Genomic DNA, 12,163 nt, shown 5'->3' on the forward strand with positions numbered 1-12,163 from the left:
GAAGCCAAGTAGTTCATGGCATTTATCACTGGGAAGCTGCAAGTCTCTCAAGGATTAGAGAGCACATGAGGAGGTCACAGGCAGCTGTCTCACACCGTTTGCAGGGTGCTAGTCTCATCTGCTTTCACTGATGGTGGAGTACCTCACATTAGCACAGTCACTACCTATTAGCAACTGGGTGTACTTTCTAAACTGTAGAGGGGGATGTGTGACAGTCATGGGACAGGCTGAAGACAAAAAGTGGCACAGTAAGAAAACAAGAAGAAACTATGATAAAAGAAGAGGGATTGTAAGTGAAGATACAAAAAACATTACCATTAAAATAGTCATTAAAGAAGGCTACAACATAAGCAGCATTTCTGATTGCTCTCATCACAGTGTTTTTGAAATTACACAGGAGCATCCATGCAACAGCAGACTGTCACTGGCTTTCTAACCATTCATGACTAGCACAACATTATGAGACAAAACACTAGAGACTGGTTTGATTACTTAGAAGGACACGGAAATTCAGACACACCTAAGCAGACAGTGCACTCCTCAGACAAATGCTACTGAGTTTTTTAAATGCCAAGAGGATGAAGCAGTTGCTTGAAGTACAAGAGGAGGAAATAACTAGAACCATGAAGCTCTTCTCATCTTTTCAAAATACACAATCACAAACTTGCACTTTCTTTTTTTAATACTAATGTTCCTGACAAAATCTACAAAAAGTCTGAGTAAGTCCTTGCTGTGCTTATTTTGGGATGCTCCAAGATGCGAGATGCTCTATTTACAGTTCATTTGTAGACAGCAGATTTTCAGAAGAGAACACTTAAAATCTGGATGTATATTACTGCTCTAGGAAAAATCCTATCTGTTCATTTATAATGTTTAAGCTGTGGTTTCCTACACTTGTCTATACACTTCAGCTGCTTTAGCCCAATCTAAAATACACACAAGACTAATATCAGCAGATTACTCTTAACAAGCTAGAGAGAATCAGTTAATGTAAAACACTCTCCGTACAATCCATAGATATCTGAAGATACAGTAATTTCTCCTTGAAGAAAGGCTGGGTTGTTTTAGTTCAGTGCAAAATATTAATTTCCCCATTACATGCTTTTTACACAAGTCTTTTATCCTTCTGCTATTGCAATTAATACCATTCAGTTCAAACACAGTAATCAAAGCATTGCAACTTAGGATCTCTCTCAACTTCCATTACAGCTGCAAGCTCAGAAGCTGCAGAGCATGTTGAGAGAACAGCCTGTTGAAATCAAAATCCCTTATGATATACTAGCTTGGGCTCAACACTAACTCAGCCTTTGGATTGGAACCAGCTTCTTCTCACTGAGCACACACATGGACCTGCCTGCAAAAGACATTTTCCTTAAAGAAAGGCAAAAAAGGGAAAGATATCTAGGAGATATAGCAGTGCCCAGAACATATCTGGTATATGAAGTCTCTAATTATTCACTCAACTCTTTCTTTTTAAGAAGTTAGAGAAGCATAAGATCTAGCATTCAAAAAAGAGCGAGAAAGCAGCTTTCAAGTGGCACAGAAAGGCCTCAAAGGACACCATCATGCAGCCTTCAAGATGAGAAGAGCTAGTTAAATATACTGCATAACTGAAAACTGGTATTTAAAGAGTGAGCAAACTAAACCAAAAACACCCAAGATGGGGGAATAAAGAACAAGCTGGCCAAGCCAGAGCTATTTAAAACCTTTCAGGAAAGAGATCTGAATGAGATGATACATTTCATAAAGTCTGCCTGCACTTACTTTGCTGTATTAGCTGTGATAATAGTTCCAGCTTCTGGACTGTGAAAATCACCATGTGGGGGAGTGCAGAAAGGAGCAGAGCTGGGGTCATACTTCTGGAAGTTCACAGAACACACCGTCATGGTTTCCTAAACACAGAATTAGATGTTCCTTCCCCACCTTTGAAAATGCCTTGCTGTGTAGCACTGAGGTGAGATACAGAGAGCTGGCAGCTCAGCTATCACTCACTGTGATTTAGGGTATGAAATTATCCTTTTCACGCACCCAGGAAGGCTGCCATTCCAGGCATAACAAATTATGGTAAATTGAACTTTGGATTCTAGCACTTACCATGCTTACACAGGCAAAACAAACTGATAATCTTGAAAGGAGCAGGTATAACAGTGTCACAGGCTTCTCAAGACTCCACACTTCCAAATAAGAACCTTATCTGCACAGTCATTCTTACAGAGCACTCCAGCTCCTGCCAGTATCAGGGAGACCACAGTGAAAGCAGGAAATGCAGTATTTCACAATCGGTTTACTACCATGAAGTGTGTAAAACCTGAAGCCTTAATTAGAGTGGGTTTAAATAAATTAATACAGAATGCTTTGTAAACTGTTTATTCAATCAGGAGCTGGTCTTGCAAGGTCCACAGGATCTGTGCCTCACAAAGGCAAAGCAGGTCATACACTTGTGAAATTCTGGAATTTTATGCCCTATAAAATTAGATAGTAAAGCTAGGCTCCAGTAAAGAGCACAGATGGAAAAGATGCTGGATTAAAGGAAGTACAGGCACTACCTGCTTTGAGCCTCAACCTTTCTAATGTGGTCCTGTAAGCGACCTATTTCCCACTTCTTAGCCACTGTCTCAGAGATCACCAACATGATCACAGCTGGTTCATCCACCTGAGAAGAGCTCCACAAGATTTCTCCTGACCTTGGGTTTCTCTCAGGTGACCTAGTAACACACATAAGAGTGGAGGTCTTCCTAGTATAGCTCTCAGGTTATTTTATACAGGTTACCCTGTAAAATATCCAAAAATATCCAAGATTTTATCCCGAATTTCACACATCAAGTAGTGGAGGAACAATACTGCAAAAAGTGAGGAAGTGGATGCTGTAAAATCCTAAGCATCATTCAAAGGAAACCTGTGCACCCCCCCCATGAAGCGGCAGTTAAGTGCAGGCTGGCTGCACTGCCCAGGCTCACATCTCCAAAATTGCTACAAGTTCAAAATCAAGAGAACACATCAGTAACTACCCATCACAAATGAGTATTAAACTAGAGCACAAACAGCACATGGAAGAACCTTGCATGAAGTAACCTACTCAACTGTTTGCAAAGAGTTATGCATATTTTTCCCCCCTAAAACAAAGCAGGTTATTCTCCAGCTGGGTTTTAAGTGCAAAGATGAATATTTGTTTCCTTCAGCTTTACAAAAGAACCAAGAAAGAGCTGGAAACAGAAATCTGCTTAGCTAGCTCTACCTTTATCTACCTTTCCACTTCCTCAGTGATATCTTCCCAGCTATAAATGCTATTTCTCAAAAAAAAGCTAAAACAAAGTTCTACAAGCACAGGTGAAACAGCAGTAAGCCAAACACCATACCTCTCTGACAGGAAAGCTCTGCTTGGACTCAAAAGTGTAAGTTACTCAAGTGGCAAATGGAAATGTATTACTTACAAATGATTCAGTCATCTCTAGCACTGAAGTTAGTAATTATATCCAGGCCGTCCTGATTCAGAGAGGTACAGTAAGACTGCCACCAATTTGTATCCTGGATTTGAGCTCTTTGGGCATGTCTTACTGGTTTAGCAAACAATGAGACATGAATCTAGGGGAAGTGTTCCTAATTAGCCTACCAAGGAACACCAATGTTTCTGCTACCAGCTTACTACGGACTTTTCACAAAATAAGCTGTCAGAGAGGAAACAGCTTCACACCTTGCTCCATTCTAGTGCTCTGCTTTCCTTCTGCAACCACAAAAAGAAGTTATTGTTAAAGCAACAAAAAACCTCTGACTCCCGACTCAAAACTCAGGTCTACAACCGACTGCCTCAGCAGGCACATCCTGCATTAGGTGATACAGTCAGACCATGGAAATTCACCCCTCCTTGCTCTCCCTCCTCAGTCAAGAGAGGATTTGCATCTGTCTGTGACCATGCGTATTCCACAGAACTACAAGGATATCACTTCCAAATATTTTTGGAACAGGAGCTATGCGTTTTTCATCAAGGGGAACAAAGTGCCTCAAGAGTGGTTTCTGTTTCACTCCCCCAGTTAATTCTGCAGTTGCTTCCAAAAAGAAAACAAGAAAATCCTGGAGTCTACAATACAGATAAGGCCTGCGAAACAAAATTAAGTCAAAGGACAGAGCAGAGAACCACAGCTCTGGTTGGCAGCTCTTGGTTATGGATGTGTCCTGCCATATGGTTCCAGCAGCCTTACCAAGCAATGAATCACATGCAAGTGCACAAGCGTTCTCCTGTGAGTTTCCACCCTTTGCAAGGCTGTAGTTGCCACATGAACATTACACAATCGCTGAAAAGGGGATGGTGCTCACATCAAGGAAACACAACGATCATGAGGCACAGAGAGCTGATCCAACCTACAAAACCCTGGAAGTTACTTCAAGGAGGGGGATATCATTGAAATTATTATTCCATGACTGTCTACTAATGAGTTCAGGCAGTGAATTTCATTTTTAAAGAGATACTACAGAAGAGTGGAATGTCAGAAACAGAAACACCCATCCCTGATGGTGCTGCTGACTGAATGAAGGGTTTGAGGATGTCAAACCTGTGCTTCCATTTCCAGCCTGAAGCATAAATGATGACTTGAATTGCTGGTAAAAACTGTGTATTTTACTAAAAAAAAAACCACAAATATTAAGTGCTCTACAATCACTACATATGAACATTATTCTGAAGAAAGTAGTTTCCCAGAGGGAATTTGTTAATGTAATCTAATGTTTTCATAAAGAAGATTTAGGGTTTTTGTGTTTGCATTATGACAAAGCAAACAGTACTTTGACCTACTGGATATTAACTGAAGTAGATGGAAATAAACTGATACAATTTTAAACTGTAATACCCAGACCTTAATTCTCCTGAGTTAGCTGAAGGAAAAAAATGGTAAGACTGACAGTAATTTTAGCTCAGCAATACACACACCTAAAACACCAATGCTGAAACAACTCCGCAGCATTTGATTAAATGGCTATTGAAGAAAATTAGAGGCAAGTTTCCTACAGTTAGTACTAGCAGGACTGTTTTCTGCAGAGAAGTGAAGCAGTAAGTTCTCCACTTGAAACAGAGTCAGGAGAGCCTGCTCCCCCAGAGCTGCAGCACTGTGAAAAGACTCCTCTTGAAAAGAACACTGTACTACAGAAGGGACATGAGTAGGGTGCAAGTGTCTGATTAGCTTTCATCTACCACCCCAACCAAAACTAAGGTAAGCACAGGACCAAAACTGAATCCAAGATTGAGTATGTACAGCTAAGGCTCTAAAACCATATCACAAGCAGCAGGATGGCTGCACTCAGGTTTGGCTATATGCTCAGAGGAAAATGCACTGCCTTATGTTTGCCCTGTTAATCTGAGGCTCAGTGAGCTGATCTCAGGAGCGCTTCCAAAATATTATATGTGATAGAGTCAATGACTTGCCTCTGGGGTGCAGAACTCCACAACAAAGTCTTGATTTAGATACCTTCTCATGAACTTAATTTCACCTGTGTTTGTGATGGGCAATGAAAAAATACAAGTTACGTTGGAAAAAAAAGAGAAAATCTAGGGAGATTTGGGAAGTGTGGAGCGCTGGGAAGTCTTCTGCAACACCAAGAGCTCGAAGATCAGGTGCCTATTGCCGCACATTAAAAGGCAAAATAAAATTAACCTCTCCTGTTAAGAGTATTACTGTGAAACTCCAAACACGCAGCTTTGTACAGCACCACGATGGTTCACTTCAGCTGGACCTCAAGTTATCAAACCCAAATCAAGTTAATCAAACCCAGCCCCAAATGTGGTACAGAAATAGAAAACCCCTGTGCCCTTTACACACAATGAAGTCAGTTTCAGCATGCTGGTACACCAGAGCTCCTTTGACACTGCAGCCTGCTCTTTGCCTGTTTCAGATGAGATCTGAAACTGAAGTTTGACCACTTGGAGCAACTGAGATGTGGGACTGTGAAAACCAAACTATTAAAACTGAATTTTATCCTGAATTGGTGTTGGATTTCAGCAATTCAAACCCCTGTTACAGCCCACACTGACTGAACTCCTTACAGTAAGAATCCCTGTGAAATGTTTGGATGGCACATTGTTAACAAGATGCCGTATTTTACTATGAGTCAGTGTTTCAGTGCCAGACAAACCACTCACCAGCCTCTACATAGCAATGTACCTTCATTACAGATTCTGCATAATCATGCAATTATCAGTCTCCCTCTCACTGTATTTCCACTGCCAACATCGATGATACCCTGTTATATGCAGCCATACAAGATGATTGCAGAGCTTTTATAGACTAGTATAACCACCTCTAACCAGAGCCTGGTTAACACAGCTAACCACTGTGAGCTGAGGCAGGAAGAGATAAGGCTCGACAACACCCTCACCTCCTCTCGCTCTGGAGGAAGGCACCCACCTGCCCCAGACACGCTTCTGCATGAGGCAGGCAGCTCACACACTATGGGCACTTCTTCCCGCAGAGCCCCGTGTGCCCCCAGCCGCCCTTACCCACCTGGGACTGGGGCCTCCTGACTCCCAACCCCTCCTGACCCCGAATCTCTCCTTACTCCGTACCCCTCCCTGCTCCAGCTACCACCCAACACCTCCCTCCCGCTGCCCGGCACAGCCCCGAGGCCGCCCCGTTCCCTGCTGCGGCCCGGCCGCGCCTTCACGGAGGAGAAGCGGGGTGCGGGCAGTGGGGCGCCCCCCAAGCTCCCGCAGCCCCCCGGTACGCGGTCGGCCGGCGGCGGCTCCCATAAACCCGCTTTTTAACCACTTTTACTGTCTCTTCCTGCGCCCGCCCGCGCCGGGCCCTTCTCAGCCCCTCAGCGCGGGGCCGGGACAGATAGGTCGGGCGGTGGAGCCCCTCGCCAGCTGTCCCCGGCGCTCCCCCGGGCCCGGCGGGGCGGCAGCGGCCGTGCGGCCGCGGGGCTCACCATGGTACAGATGGAGGCGAGTCTCCGGACCGTCATCAGTATTTCCATCCGCCCGACGCCGCCGGCGCCATGTTGGGACGCGGCCGCCCAACTGACAGCGGCAGGTGGCGCAACCTCCAAATGGGGCCGGGCGCCGCCGGTGCGGCTCGCAAACGGCGCGGGGTGCGCCCTGCGCCGCGCTACGAGGGTTCCCCGAGGCATTTTGTTCCCCCCGCGCAGGGCTGCGCCTTCCCCGCGCGTCATTCCTCGGACCCGGACGGTGGGACCCTACGAGGGGCTCTCGCGGCGTTGTGCTGTTCAAGGCCTCCCGCAGCGTTACTGCTGCTTTCCGGGACCCTGGTCCATGCAGCTCTGGGGATGGTGGGACCAGATGTACTCTGATTCGTGCTCCAATTCCCTTGGCCCATGGAGGTGGAATAGTGCCTTGGTGGGATGGGTGCTGCATGTGAAACTGGACGAAGGCATCGTTCTCACGGCATGGAGCTGGGGGACATCACTAAACCATCCAGCAAGGCAAACTATGGCCACCCCGGAGCACTGAAACACCTCATGTGAACGCTGGAGCTCTGTGTCCCCCGAGAGTCTTCTCAGTGGTTGTGAGCACCCACGAAAGGGCTGTGATGACACCAAAGGCGATGATGGAGTGGGACAGTGGTTTGGCACCAAGTAATCCTTTGTTGTTCTGCACCACGCGTCCCTGTTTCAGCAGAATCACAAAAAAAGGCTCTTTCAGAGCACAGCGCTACGAATGACAACAGCATCTATTGTAAACCCAGAGGAAAAAGGGTGAGAAATGTTGCAGAGTTGCCATATAGCACTTCACACAGTGCATACCAAAACCAAAAGCATAGGAAAATATCCCTTGGGAAGCCAGGGATGGGTAGAAATGTTTGTCATCAGGAGGATCAGAGCTACTGAATAGTGTCAAACCTGGAAGGAGGGTTCTCATTTTTACTATAAATGGAACAGTGCTGATGGACGTGGCTGGACACCCTCTACCCATGCTGTGCACACAGCAGCAATGGAACTGTTTCCACATGCTGCCCCTTACTCCAGCCCTGACCTTGTGGGAATATCAGTGGGGAAGGGAGGATAGTTCAGTTTCCAAAGCACAAACTCTTCTTATGAGACCAAGATGTTTCCATTCTATTTGAGTTGCTTGCCCGCAGCGATGTTCTCTTACACACATTGTACTTTCCACGTCATCTACTACAGGCTCCCGAGGGAGAGGATTCAGAAACCTCAAAAAGAAATCCTTAAGGGGTTTCCATGAAGAGCAATGTGACAAAATTAGGGACAGGAAATCCAGAAATAGAGGAATTTGTGCCATGTTTAACCAAACTGAACTATATATTTAAACGGTTGTCTCCCTTACATCCCAAAATAGGATCAAATATGATTTATCGTGGCTGTCACAATAGCATCTGAGGACACTTCCTTTCCCTTTGGCCTCAGGAGCAGAACAACTCTGTGCTGGGTACAATTATGGTGCTAAAACAGCAGTCTTGTCCCCAGGCAATATCTTCTGAGGTTGCTGCTGAAGCATTTTTGACACATTATCCCCGTGATCAAGCTCCACACAAGGTGAAATCCCAAGCCCACAGAGAAGGGCTGGCTCCCAAAGCACATCCCATTCCAATCTATCCCTAAAATATGGTTTTTATTTGCCTTTCCCACCTATTTAGTTATTGGGAGCAAAAGGGTGTTTAAACCCCTACTTTTATTTACAAGAAGAGCTGGCCTTTGGGCCCCAAGTTTGCAATGTGGAGCAAAGATGGTCAGACAAAGCCTCAAAGATCAGTCTGGTGGTGCTGGGAAGATCATCAGGAGCAGGGATGTGTACATGAGCCACCAAGTTTGGGTTTAATCACAGCATCTGACAAGCAACCAGTGTTTCCCCAGCACCACATTTAGTGCTTCTGCTCAGAAAGGAGCCGTAGTGCTCCAGCCATGGCACCACAACCTCACTTTGCTCTACAGAAACATCTGAGAGGTACTCAAGGCAAATATCACTGGTACAAACAGCCTTTTAGAGGAAAGATCACTTTTACCAGTGAGAAGTGGGAGTTTTGCCATCACTCTTTCCCCTAGGCAGAAGGGAATCACCATTTCCTAACACATTGGTGTCTTAGCAAGGTTGCTGATCTGTTATTCCTTGTGTAAAGTGGATGAGGAACAATTATATCCAGTTTTAAAGGCAATTTGACATCCTTATATGAAAAGCACTATGGTAATGGCAAATATTTTTATTTTTACAAAACTCCATCTCTGAAGATGTGTAGGGCTGCCAACAACAACAAAAATAGCAAATCTTATCAAAGCCATAGCCAAAAGCAACACAGGCCAGTAAAGAAATCTGTGCAAAATTTGGTGTGGAAATAGCATCATCTCTGTGCAACATGCAAAGGAGCAGATCTGTGCATGGAGCAACCCAAGGAGTGGGCAGGGAAATGTCCAGAATCTGCCAAATGTTTTCGAAGTTGCTCAGAGTTTTGCAAACACGGTCCCTTTAATTTAAGCTATTGTTTCTCCAAGAGAATTTGAATTTAAAACATGGGTTTCTTAGCTAAATATAAGTCCATTGTGCACAAACAATGAAAATCTCTTCTCAAAACAGCTCTTTCTCTACATGCCAAGGGTTATACAATCTCAAATAGGGTGAATCCTTCTGAGTGGTTTCACTCAGTGCAAAGCCTGTTTTGACAACCTAGAGAATCAGATAAGGAAAACCTCTGGCTTTGATTCTGTATCTTACCCTGACTCTTTCAGGCTTAGAGACTAAAAGTTATGATTTGGGATGGAAGAGCTTGAGAATAGATTTAAGATTTTGGAGAACATGCTGCTTTTTTTTAGTGTCACTAAACCCCCTTCTTCCTGGACAGAGATTGCTGCTCACAGTAGGAACAAGCTAACCCTGGGTTAGGGCATAAGGAATTTAGATTGAACCATATTAGTAAAAGAACTGGAAATGGATTGGTCTGCGTCCAGGGTGCAGTCTAAAACTGCTTTCCCATTTGTTTTAAGCAACCAGAAGCCATCACAGCTGCCAAAAGAAGCAGTTCAACATTTCCTCCACCATTGGTCTTTCATTCCTGCCCCCACACATCTCCCTTCTTGTGTCAGCACCAGCATCCATCCATACAGGCACATGGTAAACAGCTTCTCCAGCCTCTCCTCATGCAGCAGCTGCTCCACAGCCATGATCAGTTTTGGTACCTTACCGTGCACCTTCACAGCATCCACCATGGCTCTGAGATGCAGAGAGCTGCAGGCTGTGCTACAAGAATTCGTTTAAGCAGCAAAATCCTAGCCTACGTCTCCTCCATTCACCTCCCAAGGATACCAAACAGTTTGTTGGCTCTTTTTGCTGCTGTTTCACACATTGTGAACTGCCAGTGATGACTGCAGGAACTCTTGTTCACCTGCTGACTTTATGTGCACTCACTCACTTTTGTGAGATCCTTCTGGAGTTCCTCGTTACTGGCACAACATCTGGTTACCCAAAAGGACTTTAACTTGTGTTTCTGTTGATTGTGTTGCTTCTGTTTTGGAGCCAGCCAGCAGATCTGTATTCTTCTAGGAATCATAGAATCATAGGATGGTAGGATGGTTTGGGTTGAAGGGACCTTAAAGCTCATCCAGTTCCAGCCCCCTGCCACAGGCAGGGACACCTTCCACTAGAGCAGCTTGCTCCAAGCCCCTGTGTCCAACCTGGCCTTGAACACTGCCAGGGATGGGGCAGCCACAGCTTCTCTGGGCACCCTGTGCCAATGCCTCAGCACCCTCACGGGGAAGAACTTCCTCCTGATGTCTAATCCAAACCTACTCTCTATGTCTTTGCTTATATAGAATATTCTCCATGATCTTGCTTAACTTATCTGGCTTTTTTTCCCTGGGCTGAAACTCTTCTGGCCACCTAGAAGCTGATGGATATTTTCCTGTTTGTTTTTATGGGACGACTATTGTGATGAATGCTTTTATATTACTAACATATGCTTTTAATAGCAAATGGTAACACAGGTTCCAACATCCTACACTGAGGTGGACAGTTACTGCTGCTAGCTAATCCCAAAATTTATGATGTGTCCAGCTCACAAAGTGCCCTGTTAACTGACCGCAAGTTCTTGAGCGTTTTCCCATTCCTCCTCTCATTTTGCCTGTTCTTACAAAACTCGTGTGAGATTAAAGCATCCTGGTAATGACATTTCCTGGAAAAGGCTTTTCAGTGTTTGGGCCTTTGACAAAATCAGGCAGCAAATTCACACTGGAAGATTTGAAAACCATTCACATAGAAGCCATGTCCCAAAAGACACATGATCTGGTGGCTCCCCCCCCCCCCCCCCCCCCCCCCAGTACAATGAGCTTCGCTGCCCTCCAGACATTTTGTTCCACCTCTTCATCAGCTGATTGTCATGGTGGTCAAAGTAATAACACTTCTTGCTTACACAGCAACTCTGCACAAGTACTGCTTCAGAAGTAGTTTTTGCAGGGGAAACAGAGCCTTAGAAAAGTGACATGTCCATAAATCTTCTGACTTTGTGCTTATTTCACTGGGCTGCTGTGCACCAAAGCTGGATTTTTCTAAAGCCAGTTCACACTCAACATATCCTCTGTGATGCTGACATGGAAATTGAGGCTGTTTGAGAGCCTGGCCCCCAGTGCTTTTGGAAGGGGCAGTGATCCAGAGACCTGACCTGATTTCCCCTCCTCTTGTGCTAGTTCAGAACCGTACCCCTGGGCACTAAAACCTGCTGGGGAGAACTCATGTGGATACTGTGATCGAAAGCAGTGGTGTGAAAGTAGCTGGGCAGAAAAGGCCCTTTTGATGGCTTCAGCCTCTATGCAATGAGCCATGCCTATCTTCTGCCTACCAGAAGCATCCAGAAGATGGTAAAATATGCATCCTCAGGTCTTTATGTTTTGTGGGTGGATTAGCTTGTGGTGCCACTTCCCATTAACACCAGGGCTCCCACACAGCGTGACAGAGTCCATGTCTCAGAAGTTGCTGCCTGCTCCACACTTACCTCTTGCCACTGCTGCCTAAAGCTGCTCCTGCCCCTCACAAGCCTCTTTAGAGACATTTGTCAAAGATAAATGCTCCAACTATATTTTCTATAGTTGAATTTACATCTGGTTTATATTATTTGCAGTTTTGCTTTATGTGGGTCATTCCCTCCCCACTGCTCTTCCCTTTTTCTTCCCATTATCCTTGAGAACTGAGAGCTGATTGTAGCTAGTGTATGGTTACATG

General features: G+C 45.1%; 1 protein-coding gene across 1 annotated transcript in view; it reads right to left on the minus strand.

Moving 5' to 3' along the window:
- The window catches only part of LOC134174814 (ubiquitin carboxyl-terminal hydrolase 12-like), a 29,993-nt gene extending 22,851 nt beyond the window's left edge, over positions 1-7,142 (minus strand). Inside the window, exon 1 of the mRNA XM_062640079.1 lies at positions 6,913-7,142. Coding sequence (XP_062496063.1) covers positions 6,913-7,113 — 201 coding nt within the window. The 5' untranslated portion in view covers positions 7,114-7,142. The remainder of the gene's footprint in view (positions 1-6,912) is intronic.
- Between the last annotated feature and the right edge of the window lie 5,021 nt (positions 7,143-12,163).

This window comes from Pezoporus occidentalis, unplaced genomic scaffold, assembly GCF_034315485.1.
Source record: "Pezoporus occidentalis ecotype Australia unplaced genomic scaffold, CSIRO_AGI_Poc_V1 ctg63, whole genome shotgun sequence".
In the NCBI taxonomy this organism is placed as follows: domain Eukaryota; kingdom Metazoa; phylum Chordata; class Aves; order Psittaciformes; family Psittacidae; genus Pezoporus; species Pezoporus occidentalis.